Source organism: Mus caroli, unplaced genomic scaffold (genome assembly GCF_978045245.1).
Source record: "Mus caroli unplaced genomic scaffold, Mus_caroli_1 scaffold_19, whole genome shotgun sequence".
NCBI lineage: Eukaryota > Metazoa > Chordata > Mammalia > Rodentia > Muridae > Mus > Mus caroli.
This window is the reverse complement of record NW_028227274.1, coordinates 22,425,383-22,448,950: the sequence shown is the minus strand read 5'-3', so window position 1 is coordinate 22,448,950 and position 23,568 is coordinate 22,425,383. Positions and strand designations below refer to the sequence as shown.

At 43.2% G+C, this 23,568-nt stretch overlaps 1 protein-coding gene across 4 annotated transcripts in view; it reads right to left on the bottom strand.

The window, feature by feature from the left end:
* Nucleotides 1–847: 847 nt before the first annotated feature.
* The window catches only part of Fhod3 (formin homology 2 domain containing 3), a 423,897-nt gene continuing 401,176 nt past the window's right edge, over nt 848–23,568 (bottom strand). For 2 of the 4 annotated variants that reach the window (XM_029472088.2, XM_029472089.2), the window contains 6 exons: nt 22,001–22,191; nt 16,418–16,610; nt 12,275–12,298; nt 10,731–10,905; nt 5,547–5,708; nt 848–3,291 (listed from right to left, as the gene is read on the bottom strand). In XM_029472088.2, the coding sequence (XP_029327948.1) occupies nt 3,209–3,291; nt 5,547–5,708; nt 10,731–10,905; nt 12,275–12,298; nt 16,418–16,610; nt 22,001–22,191 (828 nt within the window). In that variant the 3' untranslated portion in view covers nt 848–3,208. The remainder of the gene's footprint in view (nt 3,292–5,546; nt 5,709–10,730; nt 10,906–12,274; nt 12,299–16,417; nt 16,611–22,000; nt 22,192–23,568) is intronic. The other 2 variants (XM_021150413.2, XM_021150415.2) reach the window with 1 other exon arrangement.

Genomic DNA, 23,568 nt, shown 5'->3' with positions numbered 1-23,568 from the left:
CGGACGCTACAGGATGATCTTCGCACACCTGCAAGGAATCCTTATAAAGGAATTGTAGATTTCAGAGATTAGAACCGGAGGCCCCAGAGATGTTGAGTCAGTGTATTACAGTAGTGTTTGCTACTTCACCACTTCAAGGGACTGTGGATATAAATGATTGTTTTGAGGGCCATAACGGATCTATAAGCCACTTAAGAGCTGGGAAACTAAGCTGCCATTTGTACCCCTGCTCGTCTTCTCTACATTGTGTTCAACAATGAACCTTGAAGAAAATAAAACCCAGGTCTCCAGCCTTCCCAAGCCCTATGCATGCACATCCTCCTTCACCCCCAATTCCCTTTGAGTAAGTTACTTTTTAAACAAAATAAATCCTTAAGGTTCTAAAAGAAAAAAAAACGGGTATCTTCAACAAAATAATGTTTGCCTTTCACCACTTTCCCAGCACTTACGGGAAGATAGAGTCACAAGAGAGTGTCAGTGGTAATGACCTAAAAGACTAGCAATGACAAAGGTAAGGTCTATGCTCTTTAACATTCACAAAGGTCTTAGAGAGAAATTTAATGCCATAAATTAAAAATTGCTAATACAAGGCTTAGAGAGATGGCTTAGGCTTCTCTTACAGAGGACTGGACTTTTTATTCCAAGGGATCATACGCCTCTTCTGATTTCTACACACACACACCACAGCTTCAGCTTGCTACCTAGGTCACCAGGACAACTAGCCCACAGGGACAGTAGGTAGTCATATGAAGATAACTAGTCACTTGAACAAAGATATCCACCTGACAGACATTGTCCACTAATGAGCTGATGTCACCCCCTAGAGTAAGCCCCTGCAGCCTACATATTTGTCTTTAAAAGCTTCCCTCTGCATAGCTTCCATATGCACCTAGCAGTGTACTGTAGCTCACCATCACGAATACCCGAGATTACAACATCCGGCTATTCCCAAATAAACTTAAACTCAGCTATTTCTCTGATTGTAAATTGTCAGTGGTGTTTGGAGAAATTATATTTGATTTTACCAAATTCTTATATACTCTATCTTTAGTCTTTTACCACCCACCCTAGGAAAGAGAAAAAAGGGGGAAAGGAAAGAAGAGACAGACAGACAAAAAGATGTTGTGGGACTGAGGCAATGGCTCAGTAGGTAAACTATTTGCTGAGTTCAGATTTCCCAGGACCCATGTAACCTTAGAACTGGCAAGTTGGAGAAAGGCAGATTCTGGAACTTACTGAGCAGTGTGACTCTAGGTTCAATGGGGAGAAAAAAAAAAAACTATCCATGATTATTGCTGCTGATGGTGGTGGTGATGGTGATATAGAAAGCTATACGGTGTCTTGGGGAGGGCAGGGAGAAAGATAAAGTTACCAGTAGCTCTCCGTACACTAGCTGAGTCCCATCCACAGAGTTTGGTGGGCATTTTTGCCCTGCTACATTATCCCATACTACAGTGAGAATATCCAAAATGAAGCTCTAAATAAAAGACTCTCCTTTAACAAGCTGCAAAGCAAGAAATTAGTTAACCTTGCTTGCTTCTCAGAAGATTTCGATCCCTAAAGTTAACATTGTAGTCTCCCAGTCACCTGCAGAACCCAAGGGGCCACCAGGAAGCCACCGAGTATCCAGTCACCAAGCAGCATGACAACAACTCAGCTTCTTGTTTAGACATCTCTGTCCTGTGTGATGGATAGCCCATGCCTAAGTTCAGTGCTGCTGCAATAAGCCAGTGCCCTCAAAGCCATTAAGCCACATGCGGAATGATTTAGATACAAAAGAGAAATGATTATGATACCCTATGTATCCTTTTCAAGGGGCGATTAAATCAATTCCCTAGTCTGTAATCTACAAAGCCCACTGACAGTCCCAGGATCTCATGGAGTGCTCACATCCATCAGGTAGCCTCTTGCACATACCTGCTTGACAGAGTGCTCTCCCACCACAGGTTACGGAGACCACAGAGGAGGGGGTAGGTATAGATATATCATCTTTTTATAGATAACATCTGCTGCATGTTATCTATTCATCACCACTCCAGATACAGAGGCACATAGGTTTAAAAGGTGGGACATTTGCCCAGCCTCTGAAAGTAGCCACTGGAATGATTTACCTTTTCCTGATTTGGGAGGTAGGTTTCCCATGAGGAGACCTGGCCAGCCCAGGAACTTCCCTGGAAATCTAAGTCACTTTCTAGGCACCCGTAAGCCCCAGTATCACGGAAATTGCTAAGAGTCCTGAATTCCCTCTTAAACGCTGTGGGTCTTGTGTGACTGCTTGTACTTGAGAGAAATTAATATAAAAACCATAACATTCTCTGTAAACAGAACTTTAAATTCTTCTTCATCTGGATGATTAGTAAATATTTTGAGAAAATTTTTACCTAAATGGCAAAAATGTTCATTTCAGAAGACTTCAGACATGTGAAAAGCTACTCTAATATATTTTAGCACCACACACACCAAACCTCATGTGTAAAGTGAAATGTAACTAAATTAACAACAGCTAACTTTCCCTGTAGCAAAGACCAATAGCTAATTAAACCAGGAGTGCAAAGAACATGTTGGGGCTACCCAGTCAACAAAACACAACCCAGATGACTTGAAGATTCCGTAAGAAAGGCTCCTTGCTGCCTAAGGGTGGTGTGAAGCTGCAATAGCTACGTAAGATCCTCTGTCTCTGAGAATAAACATTTCTTATGGTGACATTAATCTCTATTTATTTAGTCATTGAAACACAGTGTACATTTATGAGTTTGTATAAACATTTAGTACATCTAAAATCCACAACTGGTAAACAAGCTGTGCTTGTATGTGTGTACAGCATTGGCATTTATATCTGGACATTTGGTTGTTGTAGAGACCCAGTCTCTGAGTCTAATCACATTGCCCCATGTTATCTTAACAACTGTGACAGAAGTGATTTGTTCCTTACAAGGACTGTTGCTTCCTAGAAAAGGTGTCACACTTGGAGCTAATAAACCAGGTATCAAGGAAACAAGAGAAACACAGCTGACTTGATAAAGTACATGCAGGAGATTTCTGGAGATCCATGTCAATGCGCAACGGTGACAAGCAGTGTGTTACTCAGAAATGAGGACTCAGTTCTAACCATCAGATGTTCAGGTCAAGTCTCCCTGCCTCTACTGAAAGGGGCAGGTCTAGCCAGATCTGGTCCTCTGCTCGGCACACTTCTGAGGACCTACAAAAGTCACAGTTGCAGTTCAGATGTGCCAACCAGGCCCAGGGCTCTGGCTTCTTCTGGAGTCAGGCCACTCTTCAAGGTCCTTCGCACTGCAGGCGTCCCCACAGGTCACAAGCAAAAAGACAAGAAGAGAAAGGAGGTGTTAGCAAGAAGGTCTATGGCACTCAGTTATCAGTATCCTTCTTCCCAAGAACCCAAGGTAGCCCGGGGTTGGTCTGCTCTTGCTGAATAAAGCACCCAGGGAGAGACCTCCAGATTGCAAGAAGAGGAATGTTCTCACAGGGTTTCTGAAAATACGGGTGCACACTGCAGAGAGTGTAGGTGCTATGTGGAAAGCTCATCTTCCTAGGGTGGAATGTAACAGAGAAGAAAGAGTCAAAATGGAAAACTTGGCTCTGAAAATACAAGAAGGGAAAATAAGCAGGAGGGGTCAGCAAGTGCCAACTGCAAAGTTATGGGAGGGAATACAAAGATAGGAACAGACCTAAGAACCCGGGGCCCTGTGCAGCCCATGGCAAGGGTCGATGGTCAGGAGTTGTCTCTGAGTAATGTGGATCTCAAGTATCAACTTGACTAAGGACCTTGAGGAACAGTGTTTAGGATAATCAGCAAACTCCCCTAAATCTATGCCAAAGAGCAAACGGAGGCAATTTTGAGGAACAAGTCTCTGGCCAGGTTCTCTGTTAGACAGGTGCAAACATCACAGTCCCGCTGGGAAAAAGCAAACCATCAACAAAACTAAATGTAAAGGCCCTCCTATGGGTGGAAAACCACAAACCAAGTGAATTCTTGAAGATTTAACAATAGCAGGACACACGATGATAGCCTTTCATTAGAACCTGGAGGGAAGCCAGGAATGATGGTACATGCATTTAACTCAGCACTCAGGAAGCAGAGGCCAGAGGATAGCTGTGAATTCAAAGATAGCTTTTTCTACTTAGTGATTTCTAGGCCAGCCGGTACTAACTAATCCTCTAAAGGGCAGTGACTAAGAGGCCCTACAGTTCTGAACTCACTGGTTGATTTGGACCATTGCTTGAGCAAAGATACCTAGAATTTTAAATCTTGGCAGAACACTCTGATATATATTTAAGGTTGAGCACCATGCCTCCAGAACCTTGATCCTCAATGTGAGTACCAAGGGCAGCAGCAGCATCTTCCTGGATGCTCCCCAGAAGCCAACTCATCTTAGCCCATCCATCTTCAGCGGAATCATATCATTCACCCTGACCCCAGTGTTATTTTCCCTTATGGGAAAGGATTCCCATCAGACACTAAAGAAAATCATCTGCAAAAAGCAAGCTATGATGGTCTGAAGGGATTTGGTTTGGCATTCTTTACTCTTAAACAAAAAGGAAAGGAAAGGTGAGGGGAGGGAAAGGGGAAGGGAGAAGAAAAGGGAAAAGGGAAGGGAAGGGAAAAGGGAAGGGAGGGGAGGGGGAGGAGGAGGGAAGGGAAGGGACAGTATCGAGACAAGCAGAACAACAAGGCTAACATTTCTTGCCATACCCCAGTCAGCCCTGTGTGAACCTCATGGGCAGGATAACTGGGAGTGTCCTGTATTTGCATCCTTACTAAGTTCTCTGCCAGCCTGGCATCGCTCTGCTTTTACCTGGGGATTCCTTTTCCTCTTCAACATCCCTTAGCGTCAGAGCCAAAGCCAGTGGACATTCAAGCTGCCCCATGAATGACCCAGAAGCAGCTTGAAGCCAGGAAAATGAGCCTAGAACACCCTGGATCTCGGCTAATATTGGCAGATGCCAAGATCAGTACAGATAGAGGGGCAAGAACGGGCAGCAAGTTCAGACTCAAAAGACTAACGAGTTACTTTGATTTCGTCGAATACTGTTTGGAAGGGAAAAGGAAACCCCGATGAACCTAAAACATTAAATGGTAAGCTTGACCTCTCGGTACCCTGCTTTTTATTGGTATTAACCTACCAAAGTCTATGGTAAGCTCTGGGAGGAGCCAGCCTTTACCTCAGCAAGTAACCTCTGGTGCTGGGTGAAGAGCAGAAATACAGCCTCTAGTAAACCGTCTGGGAGAGTACTTGGTAATAAGCCCTACCGCCATCTACTAGAGGCTTTCAATGGCCTCTGACACCTCACTAGAGTATTAACTTATAGAGGACAGGGCACACACAGAAAGTACAGTATTGAGACAAGTATGGCTGCCACCCTTCCCTCCTTAGTGACTGATACTGATAGGGCCTTCTTGCTAAGGAGGCAGGTGAGTACTCTTAAGGAGCCACAGACCAGTGATGGGAGCTTCCTTCTGAGTCTCTGACCTTCCAGGTAATGTTGAAAAGCAAGGACACGGCCCTACCCTCCCAAAATGTACTCACGAGATTTGCGGTTGGCCCTGGAACGCTTTCTCTCCCGTGGCACCACTCTCTGACTGGGCACTTGGGTGGCTGATTTGACAATGCGGTCCATGATCTCATCAGCCGCATCATCAGTGACACTAGGTGACTCCTCAGTTCCCATAGTCCATGAACTAGTGGATCCTGAAAAAAATTAGACCACCAGAGAATCTCATGTGATCATTGCAAAGAAGCAAAATGTTATTGTTTTTCTATGTAGCTGACAGCCATCAGAAGTGGATTCCTGCAAAGATCAGCGGCAGCTTCAGAGTTCGTGACATGCCTAGATTGATGGCCTGTCCCCACCTGTGTCTCCCATCCTGCTGGTGCTGTGGATGCCTAAACTGGGACATTTATTTTGTATTTTCCTACAACACAGCTGTCTTCCTATCTCTTTGTTATCTAACTCTCTCCCTCTCTCCTGTGTGTGACATTGCTACCTGCAGGTCCTATGATTATCTGAGGGCACATGACCCAAGCAATACCCTGCATAGGATCAGTGACATCCAGAAAGGCACATCCAATACCACACAGAGAGCCACCAAAAGATTACTGAATCACATCTTCATTATGTACCTAGTCAATGTCACAGAAACAAATAGTGTTTGTGATACACACTTTATGTTGGGATTTCCTCTGGAGAGCAAACTTGCCCTCTTACATCAGCAGTAGAGATCTTGACATAGTTTGTCTCTGAAATGCCTGTCTGTTCCTTCACAAGAAAACATGTTTTGTAAATAACTACATGCTAAGAGCATCCAAATCTCCCTACAGGTAGCTCCAAGCAACATCTGTTGGAAACCAATGGTGATTTAACATCTAGGACCATGGCCTTTGTGGCAGATTAACATCCTAGTGAAAACTCTTGGATGATGATGAGTTTCTTCAGAAGGAAAGATACTGGGGGTATCCCAAACCATTCATCTCTCTATACCTTAAAGTTCATTTTCTAACAGATGTACAGTTCTACAAGCCTATAGGTTATAGTTCTCTAATTCATAGCCACTGATATTGTGCCTGAGTAAGGACTAGAGGAAGCCAAAGAAATGCCACCCTGCCCAATCTGAGGGAGGTAAATGATTTTTAAATGTTTTTTATTAAATGAAGGTTACTGTTAATAAATATTATGTTAATATGCATATATTTTTATCTCTCCTTTCTTACTGTTATTTTTAAGGTTCTGAGGCTTGTAAGTACCTAGCTGTTAATGCTCTAGAACTTGATTGAACTAGCTGAGAACAATGAGTCATTGTTTAGTAAACTATGATTTTTATGGGCATGTGTGCACAAGTATACATGTGTATGTGTGAGTGTGTTTATGCATGTGTGTATGTGTGTGTACATAAGCATATATGTATTTGTATGTATGTGTCCATACATGCATGTATGTCCATGTGTGTATATGTGTGCTTGAAATCTTACTATAAATATGAAAGAGGCTAAAGACAGTATCGTCAAGTGGCAATGGCTGTTATAATTACTGACAGTTTTTAAATTAATTATTCTAATTATTTATATTCAAAATGTTGTACCTCCTTCCAGTCTGCTATCCCAGAGTCTTTTGTCCCACCCTCCCTCCCTTTGCCTCTAAGAGGGGGCTCCCTCCCGCCAAGCATCTCCCTTTCCTGGGGCATTAAGTCTCTACAGGATTAGGTACATCCTCTCCCACTGAAGCCAGACAAGGCAGTCCTCTGATACATATGTTCCAGGGGCCTCAGCTCAGCTCAAGTATACTCTTGGTTGGTGACTTAGTTTCTGGCAGCTCCCAGGGATCTAGGTTAGTTGACATTGTTGGTTTTCCTATGGGGTTGCCATCCCCCTCAGCTCTGTCAATCCTTCTAACTCTTCCATAGGGGTCCCCACCTCAGCCCAATGGTTGGATGTAAGTATCTGCATCTGTCTCAGTCAGCTGCTGGTAAAGTCTCTCAGAGGACAGCCATGCTAGGCTCCTGTCTGCAAGCACAACATAGCATCAGTAATAATGTCAAGATTTGGTGCCCTCCCATGGGATGGATCCCAAGTTGGGCCAGTTACTGGATGGCCTTTCTTTCAGTCTCTGCTCCATTTTTGTCCCTACATTTCTTTTAGACAAGAACAATTCCAACAAGCATCAGAGTAGACTGGGTCAACAAGTGGTGGCGTGTGTAAACAGGCTGCCCTAGTCAAGCCCAGTCCCTTCAACAGTACGTCCGATGCACCACAGCCCCCTCCCTACTGGAAGTGGGAACTTCAAATGGAAATTGGAGCCATCTTTTATCCCAGAAGCCTTTGCTGCTGCCAGGGCAAGTGAGCTGGTGTGGACTCTTGTTTTGGGATGTTTGGAGGCTGAGGTTCTTGTCACTCCTTAGCCAGCCAGGCCTTTAGTGTCTTTGTAAAAAGCATGTATTTATAGTGTTTTAGATTTTTCTAACTTTTGTATCTTACAGTGTACCCCATTGTTAAAGAGCCGTGTCCCCTCTTCTTATAAACGCCCTTCTAATTAACTTTTCACCGAAAAAAAAAAAAAAAACAAAAGAACAATTCCAGATCAAAAATTTTGAAGGTGGGTTGGTAACCCCATCCCTCTACTGGGGAACCTGTCTATCTACTGGAGGTGGTCTCTTCAGCTTCCATCTCCCCGCTGCTGGGCATTTCAGCTAAGGTCATCTCCAATTAGGCTGACACATTTTCCAAAGTCTACTTGTGCTTAGATTTCTTAATGGCTGTCCTCAGAGTAGAGCCACCAAACAGCAAAACTGCATCATGCAGCAGTCTTCTGACTCCCTTCCACCTGCTGATTTAAAATTCTGTATCTTATCTTGAAATCTAAACTATCCTTACCAACCCACACACAACTCCATCAATTCCATTTGCTCCTGATATACTTTGAGAACACTGGACAGAAATGCAGGTATGAAGTGATCCTCCCCTCTGAGCCTTACCAGCATTTCTCAGTGACCCGGTTTTGATGTAGCAGTTAAAGAGAAACCTAAAGCATTACCAGGCTGTTCTGTGAAAACTTTATCTCCTTGTGACCTCATTGTGGAATTGATTTCTTGTTTGCATCTTCTCTTTCCTTGGTCACTTCTCCTTGCTACCTGGTCACCACTTATAATCATTCTTTCTGCTTATATACATGCTCTTAGAACCTCTGTACCTCCATGCAAACACTGGAGAAAGACTGCCATGGCCTCTCATGCATCCAATGACCTAGAAGACTCACTGGGCTATTCCAAGGCATTAGACATAGTGGAGGGATGCAGCATTCTAGACCCTAACAGCATGATATCAGTTTACCTTCACTTCATTTCTCACGCTGTGTAATTGTTTGAAAGTAAACAAACATTTATGTTTCCCTTTTAGAAATCTAACCTTAAACAGCCTACAAGGGGTGAGTCATGTCAGGGGAGGTTTTGATTTAATACAGAGAAATGCTTGTTTTCACTCTGAAGGATAATCCCCACAGGGATTATCTAGCTAGAGGAGAACTTTCTCTGTCATTGAAAGATGTCAATCTGCCTTTTTGCTTTGTTTTGTTTTGCCTAAATCTTCTATAGTTTCTGTTGAAAAAATGAACCATCATTTCTACACCCAGGCTATAGGTAAAAAGTGGCTTTTCTCTGTTATGAAAATATTATCTTTATGTGTGGTTTTTAGCTGTATGCCTATGAAATGTTTTTTTTTTTATTATGTACTTAGTCTGCTTATTTCTTTTATGTGTGGGGGTGTTTTATATGTATGTATGTGTATGCATCGTGTGTATTCCTGGTATCTGAAGCCCAAAGTGGTCATGGATCCCCTGAGAATGGAGTTCGAGATGTCTGTGAGCTGCCATGTGGGTGCTGCGAAAGGCTAGACAGTGATCCTAACAGCTGAACCATCTCTCTGGCCCACCTGCTTGTTTTGAAGACATGTGGGGAAAAAAATCATTATTTCGTGACACACATGTAGCTCACACAACCTGTTCTGTTTATTTCACCATACTTCACTTTGCATATTTTCAGATATATTGTCTTTGAATTCAATAAATTTTTCTTTTTTTGGAAAAAAATCTGTTATTAAACCTGTCCACTATTGTCCTTACTTCAGGTGTTTTATTTTGTGGCTTTATGAAGCCCATTTGATTCTTCTTATAAATTCTAGTTATCTGTAAAATCATCTACTTTTATTTAACCTACTTGTATGTGTGTATTTATTTAGTTTTAGTTTTGTTTTGTTTTTTAAGAAAAGTACTTGCAATGGTCATTCCAGTCCTTGAGTATACACTCCAGCATGTTGATGACTGAGGGCTATGCCTCCAGTGTCTACTTTCCTGTAGAGTATCAGCCATGTTTTCATGTTCTTTCTTGGCTTATAACATATAGAAAAGAATGCATAGGGCCCATGTGAGACCTCAGCAGGTCAGGGCACTTGCTGCTAAGTTGATGACCTGAGTTCCTTTCCCCAAATCCACAGGGTAAAAAGACAGAAGAACTCCTCCAAGTTGTCCTCTGACCTCCACATGCATGCTCTGGCATATTCTATTTGCACACAAAGATGGCTGCAAAGGGCAAAAGTGCTCACCACACAAGTCTGGAAAGCTCAGTTCAATCCTAGAACCCACATAAAGGTGGGCAGATAAAACAGACTCCACACCGGGCGTGGTGGCGCATGCCTTTAATTCCAGCACTCGGGAGGCAGAGGCAGGTAGATTTCTGAGTTCAAGGCCAGCCTGGTCTACAAAGTGAGTTCCAGGACAGCCAGGGCTATACAGAGAAACCCTATCTCAAAAAACCAAAAAAAACCAAAAAAACAAAAAAACAAAAAAAACCAACAACAACAAAAAAAAAAACCAGACTCCACAAACTTGTTCTCTGAACACACTATGTGCATAGAGTAATATACCCACTCATCACATAAACACACACAAAATAACAATAATAATAATAATAATTATTATTATTATATGTGAAAAGTCCCAGTATAGGAGTCCCCTCCTAAGAAGCTTTCCACTCTGCCTTCTTGACATCTAGCCAGTACTGCCTTCTGTAAGGAGATGCAGGGATAAGTCAGCATAGAGAGTACTGGGGATTTAATGGCTTTTCACATGTACTCTCTGGACATAGTAATCCACACACTGCAATGAAGAGAATTTTTCTGGGGTGGTTCACCTGGGAATACCAGCCCCCACATCGTCAGCAGAATTACCTCGGCTTGCCCGGCTGCGAGTGCGGACACCAAGCACTGGGGTGGCATCCTCCAGCGCAGGGGAGGAAGTTTTCAACACGGCCTTCATGTTCTCATGTTCGGCTGCATCCTCGGCATAGCTCAGACCCTGTGGCTGGCTCGGTGCTGCTGGAGAACTGCCAGAGAATTTGCCAGACTGCAAAAGCAAAGCGAGGGTAAGATGTGAGGACACTCGTCAAAGAGGCCAACAAGCTTAGAAAGTGTTCACTCCCGGGCAACACTCCTCTGCTTTCTCTTTGTGTGTATTTAGTATATCATGGAGTTCTGTCAGTCATGGAGAATACTAACAACGGCAAATATCTCTCTACAAGAAGATCTAACACCACAAAGAGAAGCCCGAGAAGGAACTTCACTGCCATCCATCCTGCACTGGAGTGGATGGTACCTAGGGGAGACTGACATTAAGTCCTGGGAGAACAAAACATCAAAGGAAACACTTTGCCCATCAACTGTCTTGAGCTTCATTTTCTATGCTAATGCTGAGAATTCTTGTAGACTTAACTTCATCTACCTTTTATGGAAAAAGAAAAGAGACTCTCCAAGAATAAGTGGCTTGCCAGAGGTCACAAACGTGTTGAGCATCAGGCCACAGAACAGAACATGCCAGATAAATTCAGCCTGAAATTGTCAAGAATGTAGATGCTTGCTGTAACAAGCATTCTAAACCCAGGTTGGTTTTCTCTAAACTGCAGGGTGTATATGTTTTCTGAGGTGTGTTCCAGAACTCTATATAGAGCTTTGTATGCACACAATGCTTATATCTGAGGGAAGAACAAGAAGATGAGCTTGGACCAAGATCAGCTCCAAGTTTCGGCTTCTCAGCCACTGCTACAGAACTGTGACAAATCTGTGACTTACTCTGTCTATGCCTTTCCTTCCTCGGTCCCCAGGACCAACTGTAACTCTTCACCTTTCTTCCCGACTCTGGGATGCTCTCTATATTTATCCTGCTTCGTTTTTATTTTTGTTTCCAATGCTGTGGATCAAACCCAAAGCCGTCTGATGCACAAGCAAGACCTGCACCACTGAGCTCCATCCCCAGCCTGACCCAATTTTGTTTTTCCCTTTACATGTTCTTTTTTATTTGATAAAAGTTCTTGTTATGTCCCTGGTCAGAAGCTCTCAATTCCCCTGCCTCAGCCTCTAGGTTCTAGGACTATAGACGTGCAGCTCTGTGCTCAGCTTGGATTGTAAAAAAGCACAGAAAGGGGCTGGAAGGGAAACTGCCCACTTTTCCAGCCTCACCTGATCCTAGCGACAGAGAACTGATTAGTTGTGGCTCAGAGACATGGCAAAATGTAGTTAGTGCCCCAATCTCTGGTACAAACAGCAATGACAAGAGCGGATCAGATGGTTAGTGATCACATGAAGACTGATCAGAAAATGGCCATGCACAGTTTTCCAGTGCTAAATGTTGCTACCACTTCATGCTGACTGTTAGGTTACTCTACAGCACACAGGGGAAGGGCAAATGTGGCATTCTTCACACTCATGAATTGTCATACCTCAGTTTCATCCTCGTCATCGGTCTACCAGAAAGGACAGGGCAGGACAAGATGGAAAAGACAGAAGGATTCTTAGAAGGCACAGACATCAGCAAAGATGAAATAATCTCACTGACAGATCATGTTCAAAAACAAAAAACAAAAACAAAAACAAAAAACAAAAAACCAAAAAAACAGAAAACAGAAAGCAGCCACTAACAGCAGTGTATGCTGTCATAAGTCAGAAGAGGCCAGGCTCCGGCTCTCTCTCTGTCCTTACAGGGTGCTTTCTCAGTGCTCCAAGATCACACTGATAGGAGGCAGGAGGTATTTGAAGGGCTTTAGGTCAAACTCCTGAGCAAACCCATGAGGTCAGTAATCAGTCTCCCTGAACACAACGAAGCTTCTAGACTCATGTAGCTGGTTATGTCTGCTTGGCCCATGATTACCTACTGGCTTCCTGGGCCTCACTCAGTGAGTAGACCAGCCTTCATTTACCTGGCTGTGCCCATCACAAGTTCTAGGCTCTTTGATGCCCCACCTGTGGGGCTTTCTACACACAGGTCACACAGGACATATGAAAAACTTCCCAAGAACAACATAACATACTACAATATCTTCAAACACACGAAGTTAAGCTCTTTGTAAAATGTTGTTGTTATTCTTTAAGGCAGTCACCAGAAGTGACATTGCACTGCAATTACTTTATCAGTAGATGTGCTTTGAAGACCCTTTTTATAAATAAAGTGAACATGAAAAACCATGCCAGTATCTTGATTCAAACTCAACACACTTTTAATATAAGTATTTCCAGAGGCTAGAGGCCAGACCAGGCATGACTTTTTGAGAACTGATTATACATTTAGACTGTAAGATAACAAGTCCTCTCTACCATCCTTCTTGTTCAGTGAATTATCAGTTTAGCCAGGATGATTGGCATTTTTATCAGGCATATGGACATATGCAAGATGCTGTGTTTTGCATCTCCAGCCACCCCAAGGCCTTGATGGGCCATCAGTCCCTTTCCTATAGAAGGAGTAGTCAGGGTTAAAAGGTGAAGGGTCTCATCCTAGGGTCCCTCTTCCCTCTGCAATAGAGTCCTGTGACTTGACAAGCTGAGTTCCCATAGACCATTTGGATTATGATTGGAAACACAGCACAAAGTCTCTGTATCCACAGAGAAACTAAAGAAACCAGGAATATTAAACACACAGGATTTTCTTTCCAATGGGAGAGATTTTTAAAAACCTGTTTTTCCATCCAGAAAGCTGGGAATTGAGAGTGATGAATAGCCCAGTGATCTGTGTTATCTGTTGGGTCAGGCCAACTCCCACAGCTAGGACTGGAGGCAGCTAGTAATCTAAATGACCCTTATAACCAGGGCTTCCCCAAGTTCCCACAACCAGGACCAGAAATCGCTAACAGCCCAAATGACCTCTACACTGTCTGTATGACTGAGACCAGGCCAGGACCTTCCTTGGGCCCTTAAGCCTATCTCTAGAACCCATCTTCTTGGCAGAAATGACCCTGAGTTTTGATATAACTGCACTTCCTTGTGCAGTGGAGGATTGTATTATACCAGGAAACTTTTCCAAATTATACTGGGCTTAAGTGTGTTGGGAATAAACTGCCTGATATCAGACTTCCCAACCTGTTATCCTGGTTGACAAAGACAATCTTAACAGTTGTTTTCATTCTCATCTCTTTGCGGATCGTTTCCTTGCCTGGACACCTGCAGGGTCCCCCTTGAGGTCTAAAACCAGGTTAAGACAAAAAGATGAAGAGTGAGTTCCACACTGGGCCATTTGTAGAAGGACTTCTGTGTTGTGGGAAAGGGGCCCATAGCATGCTTGGAAGGCAGGAAGGTTGGGGAGAGACAGCAGATCAGAGAAGGCAGTCTCCAGCATTCCTGCAGACTTCTCATTGTGAGCTGCTAACATACAAACCTATTTATTTTGTACCTACAATAAAACTGACTCTCTGCAGAATTCTCTAAAAATCCTTTCTAACTCCAATGTTCAGGCTCCACAACTCTGAGTCTACCCAGTGGCTTCAGTTTTGGCTGTGCATATGCCATTTTCTAATCAGATTGTGTCATCCATCCCTAGGTTATGACCTTGTCTCTCACTGTCCTCACGCCTGTCCAGCCACCCTAGTAATGGGCATACAGCAAGCCTTTCTCAGAGTTGGGCAAATCCAAGACTGTGGGGCTCTAGTAGCAATATTCTAATATTCCAGCAGGTGGCAGGCTTTCCACACAAATACTACTATGACCTCTGCTACTATGGACTAGTCTGAAAGCTAACATCATTGAAGAAATCTTTACTGTCCAGATTTTAATAGAAATTTAAATACTTTTGAACACTCTAGAAACGTTACCTCTCCAGAGCCAAATGTTCTCAAAGAAGGACAAATTTAAAACTTAGTAGGCTCTATTTAAAAAAAAAAAATTCTCAGGAATTTGGCAAAAAATTTTAATGTGTTTTCCTAACTATAAGCATATTGGACTTGTGTTGTTTGCCTTACAATATGTCTAATTTCCACAGAAATAAATGATCCCTTTTTAAGACTTTTAAAAATAACACTTTGGAACGAAATGTAGGTCATAGATTGCCCAAGTGGCTCCAATTTGCTTTCTGAATACCCCAGAAACCCAAAGATCTAAGGGAACTAGATTTTAAAAGATGGAATAGCCTGGCTGGTAGCACAAACATTCAGAGTTGTGAAGGGCTACAGACCAGGCTTCTTCCAGGAGATGGTCAAGAAGCACCCAAGGAAGCAAGAGGTTTGGGAATAAGTGGGTGACAGGGGACAGATAGTCTATGACTCCTCTTAGAACTGCCTTTTAAGTACAAAGCATCTCGTAGTCAGAGCATCTGGGCATCCGCAGGAAGTCAGAGGCCTCAGGAATGCTTACACTTAGTAACCACACTCCCTCCTTTGCCTGACTATGAACACTCCCCTGGCCACAGATGGCAGCCTCCAGAAGGGCTTAATTGATTTCTTTCCTCTGCAGAGACATCTGCCTGACTTGAGTTCAGCTGAGGCTTAAGCCCCTGGAGTGCTGGAAGTTCTGATGGCTTAACCCTTTACTCCTTCCATTCCCCTTCTTGGGGAGCCCAGGACACCAAGCTCTTGCACCAATGGGGAAAGTTCACAGACACTAATGAAAACAATGAAAAAAAAAATCACACTGGGGCTCTCTCCAACAGGTTCCAGATAGGATCTAATGGCTCCAATTCCCTGTTCCATCCAAGCCTAGGCAAGTAAGTAAAGAAAGGAAGATTACCCGAAAATGGGGACTCTAAGAAAATATCTTCATATTTTTTTCAAAAAGAGACTTGTAGCTTACTGGTAATAATTCATGAGGGAGGCATCTGACTTTCATGGTACACACAGGCACATTGGAAAGAAAGCATGCACTGGGCACCTTTGCCAGTCTACACTGGCTCCATTTATGAAACATGCCACATCCATACAACATCTGTAGTTAGCCTGCCCATTTTTCTGCTTCACAATCCTTTCCCTGGCTGTGATATAGTACCTAGGTAGGCTCATGGGTGAGAGGAAAGGTAGAGAGCCAGCAGTGTGGGGAGATAACTGTTGAAGATAACCTCAGGTGCTGTGGAGAAACTTCTGCTAGACCTAATGTCCTCTGGGATATCTTCCAACCCCAACACTCTGTGACTCAAATTATGTGACCACCAGGTTACGTCTTAGAGGAATGACATCAGTTTGTCAATTCACCTTCTCAAACTGGGTGGTCTAACTGGCTGACGGATACATGACACTATTAGGAGAATGAAAAGCCTGATTTAATGTCCAGTAAATGCACCTGCCTTTCTATGCTAGGTGGTATTACCTGCTATGCACACACACACACACCCCTCAGTCATGTCAACTGTCCTCAGGATCACCTAAGATGTCTCTAAGCACCCTGTCTCAATTTTCACTGTCCTGGTACTCCTGTGTTACACAACAGATTTTCACAGACGTGGCAGAAGAAGAGCCTGAGAGCAATTTGTAGAAGAGGAAGCTTTTCTGTGTTGCTGTTCACAAACAGGAAGAAGAAAACAACATATACTTCCAAAATTGTAGAGCTACTTATGATTTCTCTTACTTTCAAAAACCATAGCATGAAGCACCCGCGTCCAGGAAACTTACGTCAGTGATCATCTTCCCTCTGGTCTTGTTTCTCTCTCTGTGGTTGGCCCGCTTCTGTTTCTGCTGTAGAACCCTTTCCCTGGTCGTGCGATACTCCAGGGCAAACTCACTGATGATCCTGCAGAACTTGTTGATGTTCACCTCTCGAATTGCATAAGGTGGATGGCCCATAAACAGTAAAAATGAGTGAAATCTGCACACAAAACACAGGGATGACAAGAATTACTTGTGTAGAACTTTTCTCTAAGAAATCCCCGAGCTAGGCTTTCTGCAGGAGACTCTATTCATTCCTGGGCCTGTTAAGCTGAAGCATCTTCTGGGGGTAAAGATGAAGCAAAATTCAAGTTCACTTCCCATTCTCATCTGTTGAAATGATGCTAAGTCTGGTGGAAGATTGCTGACCTTTACATTTGATGCTAAGTCTGGTGGAAGATTGCTTTGTCTTTACATTTGTAAATGGATCTGCCAGACTCTCCAGGAAAATGACCAAGTTACATCTTAAGGGAGACACAGCACAATTTCTAGATTATGTAAGAACTGTATGGGGACAGAGAAGTGTTTGAAATCCCTCACTTAGCTCTTGAGGAACTGAATGTGTGCAGATGGTATATTTTAAAAATGGGTTCTAAATAGATGCTTATAAAGTGTTTGGCTTCTAAATAGATGCTTCCAAGCATCTTGAAACATTTTCTTGCAGTACTAAATATACAATCTTAATTGAACTAAGACATGTCAAATAAATTGGAAAAAATTTCCTATGTTTGTAAATTAAAAGCTGCTAAGCTGGACCTGACGACTCCTGCTTGCTGAGGCAGAGAAACTGAGAGCAAGGCAATCCGAGCCTCCACAGCAAGACACTTCCACAGACAAAGTCCTTAGAGCCTATTTGCTTTGTGCTTTGTAAAGCACACAGATTTTAGGTACCAGGAAGCAAGGAATAAGATAGTGGAAAATATGGGACATTTTTTTTTGGTAGAACAAAGAGTATTACATAAATGACACCATTACCCATAGACAAACCCTTGTGGCTTTGGTCACTTTGATTTGTACAGATTTGATATGGATGTAATTTGCTTTTCAGTGAAGGACACTTTGCTTTCCTTTTGTAAAACATAACAGAGTAAAACATGTAAGTTGTTTTTAAAGCAAAGGGGGCAAAAATGCTGAAACAAACAAATAAACAAGCAAAGCAAACAGCAAGAAAGCAAGCCCTCAGAGGAAAGCAAGGTACAAATTTCCATGACTTTGGATTAGATGTATTTTTAGATATAACACCAAAAACATAAGCAACCAGTAGAAAAGAATGAACTGAACTGCACCACAATTAAAACCTTTTGTGTTTCAAAGGACTTTACCAACAGCGAAAGCACAGCTTTTAGAATGGGAGAAAGTGTCTGCAAGTCATACATGTGGTAAGGCACTCTGCCCAGGATATACAGAGACATCTCAGGACTCGTGGCTGAGAAACAGACAGCTAGAGGGTTTGAACAGACATTTCTTATTTTATAAAAAGATATACAAATAGCCAAGAAGTACATTAAAACATGTTCAAATTGTTAGTCAACAGGGAAATGAAGGTTGAAACAACAGATGGCTATACTGCCTCAAGCACACTGATGGCTATCTCCAAAACATAGTCGAGCATCGGCAAGGACTTGGAGAAATTGTGATTCTCTGTCAGCAGTGGTAGGAACATGTGAGGGCCAACTGCTATGGAAAGCCTGTGACAAAGTTCTTCAGAAAGTTAAAGACAGACCTACATGGCTTAGCAGTTTTCCTCTTGTGCATACACTCAGACAAGAAAATGTGTGTACATACAAAAACATTTACACAAATGTTCACAGCAGGATCACTTTTGACAGCCCAAAACTAAGAACCCAATGTTCACCTACAGATGAACGCATAAATTGCATACATATGCACACAAGCACCACACAGCCAGCTCCACTCTGCCAATTTGTCATGATTCCAACCACCTTGGACCGTTGGTTATCATTATTCAGGATGGAATAAGGCCCCTCTGTAGTCTGTAAAGAATCCTAAAAGGACACAGAGGCCAAAGAGCAAAGAGCCATAGGACTGGCGAGGTATCCAGTATGAGCCATTTGCTATGCTCAGAACATTTTGGTGCATAGACGATGATGATGATGATGGACATGCTCTTTATCCCACAGATGTCTGACAAACCATCACCGCCCCAGAGAGCCTTCCCAGACCATCGTACCTAAAGCAGCATCTTCGTGTAACTGCTCACCCCGTACTACTCCAGCCTGAGCTTCCTGGCTCTTACTGACGCATGACATTACTTACCAGATGTAAAATAGATATTACAAGGATAGGTTGGTATACTATCCTGTGCAGATTATCTTCTATCACTTTCCAAAAACTGTGCATATACAAGAATCAACATAGCAATCTGTTCTCCACAGACAGTAACACCATTTGTAATAATGACCTTACTGACTCCTCTTTTTTAATGTAAATTTTTATATAAACCTCCAAATAGCTCATTCTCTACCACCAGAGCACTGTTTTAGATCCAAGGGCACCAAAACTTCATGTATAAACTGAAAATTTGACTTAAGTCTTTATGTTGCAAACTAGGAAGGGAACAAGCAAATAGACTGTACTGAGAACAATAGATGTGCATTTGAAAGAAAGACAATACATTTGTTCAGAAAGGCAGATGACTTGGAGGAAGCAAAAGCCTTAAGAGATTAGCTGACTGTGACCTTTGGGCTATAGACACCCAGGTCCCGTGGCTATGGAGGGACTAGCTCCCATCACTATAAGTTCAAGTCAAGACAAGAATCGTGCACTTTTCCCATTGCCAGCCTTTAAATCAGGTGTACCATTTACTGAGGTGATAGGCTCCACAAGGAGGAATCGACTTCAGAGGGTAGGGTGTGGGTCTGGGTGTTTACCTGTTTTCTGCCGTCTCCTAGAAAGCCTGTCTACATAGGGGAATGCATATCTACACAGGTATGCCTACCTACAGACCCTGGCCTTCTAGGGAGAGGTAACCCCCTCCCCCCAACTCTCGTCTGCTTTGCTTCCATGCTTTCATAGTAGCTGCTAACAAATGATCCCTTGGGAATGGTTGAGTTTACATAGCACCCATGGTGCAACTCAAGGCTGTTAGGGCAGAAGAAGATGAAAGGTGAATGTGCGGGTGCCAGCGAACAAGCTTTTCTATGACGGACAAAAGTTTTGAAAGCCAAGTATTGCCTGAAGCAACAGTTGTGCAAACAAACACAACTTTCTGATCTGAAGCTTTCCAGGTAGGCCTACATGGTAATATACTTTTACTGATTATAAGGTATAAGGCCCTAATTTAAGCTGCTGCCGCTGCTTCTTCATCATCTTCATCTTTGTCTTCGTCTTCATCTTCTTCGTCTTCTTCGTCTTCTGTCTATTTCCCAATATGTAGGATGAAAGACTACCCTAGTAGGTCTGGGCAGTGTTTAAGGATGCAAAGCAAAGCAACATGGCGCAGGTTAGCAATGAATTGCTTCTTTTTTTTTGGTTTTTGTTTTTGTTTTTTTGTTTTTGTATTGTTTTTTGTTTTGTTTTTGAGACAGGGTTTCTCTGTATAGCCCTGGCTGTCCTGGAACTCACTTTGTAGACCAGGCTGGCCTCCAACTTAGAAATCTGCCTGCCTCTGCCTCCCAAGTGCTGGGATTAAAGGCGTGCGCCACCATGCCCGGCAATGAATTGCTTCTTTAATCAGTTCTATAATCCAGGCTCCTACTAAGGACTTCCTTTCAACTCAGTGTTCTAAAATTTGGATGCTACCATGGATACCACCTGTCAGTCATGTAACTTTAAGTACCAACCAGAGCTATGGCAATCTCTAGTCCATTCTGGTCATGCCCAGGGGCATAACCAATAGTGAAGATCAGTAAACTCAGGTCACACAGGAGCGACCATCATCCGTGGGACCACCTTGGATGGATCAATTTGAGAAAATACATCATAAGGAATAGCTTTATCAATGAAAAGCTTTTAATCTATCTTGATAAAAATGGTTACCAACAGCAGGCACAACAACTTTATAAGACTTTAATGAATTTGCTCTAGTTTTAACAACATCTCAAATAGAAACTGTTCATGTTCTTGTTTTTTAAAAGTTGGTAACCACTTGCATAATAAAAAGAATAAAGGGTTAAAGCAGCTCATGTCCTCTTTAATAACTATACCAAAGGGATAATATAACCTGAGTAAGAAACTTGACAAAATATCTTTTAAAATTCTCCCATCTAAAGGCAAGATAATGTAATTGAAACACAGATGTAGCTGGCTGAAATGGAGTCAGGGGATTTACAGTTAAGCAGCTTAATTTCAAAAGTCCTGATCAATGGGTAAGTCATCAACCTAAAAAATACTATTTTTTTTCCAAAATTGCTATCCTGCCCAGGACTTTATATCCCCTACCTTTTCTCACTAGTTGCCATCAAGGCTAAGGAAGGGGAGTCGGGGAGATCACTCAGTAGGTAAAGTACTTGCTGTGTGACCTTCAATGAGTTCAGAGTCCCGGCACCCAAAGGAAAAACCAGGCATAGAAGTGTGTGGTTGGAATACCAGCACTGGGGCAAAAATCCCAGGAGAATCTCTGAGGCTTGTTGGCCAGCTCCTCAAGTTCAATCAGTGAGCTCTAGGTTCAGTGAGAGGCTCTGGGAAGAGCAACTGGGGATGATATCTGACCTTGACCTCTGCCTCGACACTCACAAGTACCATGTACATATATCACACAGAGCCCAAGGAGGAAGTATGTTCTTCAAAGCAGGAAATGACACAAGAAGGGGTGAGCTATGGGAAGGTACAAACACCAGGTTTTAGAAAGTCCTACATGGGCTTCAGAATGATAAAAGGAGAAGCCGAATAAAGAAGAAAAAGAGGGAAGGCTAGAGATCTTCCTAATCCCTGTACTGTGATAAAGCACAAAAGGACGTGGTGGAAGAGTGGCTCAGCAGTGCCTGGAAGGTTGGAAGACCTGGACTCTATGCCTGCTCTAAAAGGAAGTGGTACAGATAGGCTCAGAGCCACACTAGGCTCACTAAACCTGAGCCAGCTTCCTTGGAAGTGAAGCAGGCCTCCCGAAGCTGCCTAGACCCTGGGACTCTGAGGAAGGCTGACGCAAAAGAAAGCCCCTATGGTGGCAGGGCCCAGTCCCCACTCAGGTGCAAGTGCTGGAGGGCAACTGGAGAACACACCAGAGGGTCCTCAGATGGCTGTGTATAGACCAGACTTAAGATAACCTTTCTAACAGGGAGAGCAGCTGCACAGAGGAGTGGGCGCTTTGTAGATGAGATGACTCCAGCAGCTGCAGAAAAGAAGCAATTTGCCAGGGATCTTACAAAAGCAATTCTTGGGTCAAGGGGGAATTTTGCATTAATTTGTTCCCAGAATTCCTTCCAATTAAGACCCAATGGCACTGTTTTGCATACATAGGTATCTAGACATCAGTGCTGTGGGAGTACCTCATGTGTGCCTAGAATACACAGTAACATTTTTGTAATTAAACCTTCTGATCCTTGTGTAGGAAATCCTTTCAATTTTCCATAAGCTCTTCAGCGCTTGTACCTGTTAATTATCCTCCGATGGACGATCTTTAAAATTATAATTCGCTCTGCACAGTCTTTTAGGAACTCTGACATCCGCTGTTTCAAAACAGGCTTCATCTCGTGTTTTGCAATTGCCTTGAGGTGGTCCCATGAAGCTTTGCATCGCCTCTCCATCTGACACAAATTATCCTGAAGTTGATCAAAGTCAACCTGAAAATCAGGGGGGAGAGAGAACACAGCAAGGGAGTGAAACAGGTGGACCGCAGCCCGAGCCGGGAGCCCAGAGTGCCTCTGGACGGAAGCAGGCATCAAAACCAAATATAAGCATATTTGCGGCCTAAAAAATGATTCACATGTGTATTTTTCATTGTCTCCACATCAACCTATTTAGTGATGAAACTGTTCTCCAAGTGAACCCAAACAAGAGTCCCCTTTGCTTGCCTTGTCTGGGAAGAAACGTTCTGAGAATATTTGAGAACTGTAAATTCAAACATGAAGTGGAGGAACCTGGTACAAGATGAGCTGAGCAGAAGTCTCATAAACCTTCCCGGGGTCCTCTTGTTCTTTGCGGCTAATATTTTACTAAAGACTAAGGAACTTCCCCAGTCACCGGAGGCTCTGCTATGCTCACCCAGCCAAGACAGCTGACTTCTCTTCACTGAAATTCACACTTTATGTGAAAAATGATTGGGTCATTTTTTTCATCGTCATTCATATATTCATTCAATACTTATGGAGTAGCTATGGCGACACTCCCCATTTCAGGGATTAAATGCACAGAAGTCTAAGATAGCACAGTACATACACAAAGACAAGTGCAGGATGGAAGTGAATCCATGTCAGCAAGGGTCGCCTCCTGTAGATTAAACTCTACAGTATCCTCAAGGCCTGGGTGTGTATGGAGGTGGAGAGGCATGAGATCCTGAGAGTTCATGCAAGCTACACATGCACAGTCACATGAGACACAGCATGAACCAGTGTTCTAGGAAGTGCAAAGAGTTCAGAATGACCTGAATAGCCCCATCTGATGCTTTCTAAAGTAATGCAACGGGTTAGTTGGTCTAGAAAAAAAAATACATTTGATGGGACCTGGAAAAATGTCTTAGTGGTTAGTTAAGAGCATTACAATTAGAAGAATGTATGCTGAAAAACCTTCTGTGATTTCTTCTCAGGACTGAAAAACCACTAGCTATGCCTGTGTCTCAAGGCAGGTATACCATGAAGTCAACTGAGGGACCTGGCTTGGTATACCTGGTGACTGCCAGACTGTCACTCCTAAGGCAGCTGAAAGAGACTCCCAGCTACCTGGTCACATGCTAGTCCAATGGGAGGCGGGGAAGAGATCTCCCTCAAGCTACTTCTGTAGCTCCAGACTCCACCTCTTGGCCACTCTGCTCTCCAGCCACACCTCGTTGTTCAACTCCGGTGTATCCTAATACTTCCCTTTCACACAGCCATGCCCACTGTATTTCCAGAAGGTTTCCCACAGAGGCTTGGCTTCTGTGCCCTGTAGATATTCCTGCCCACCCCACCCCACCCCCATAAGCTTCCAACACACCCATAGCTTCATTTTTCCCAATTCTGTTA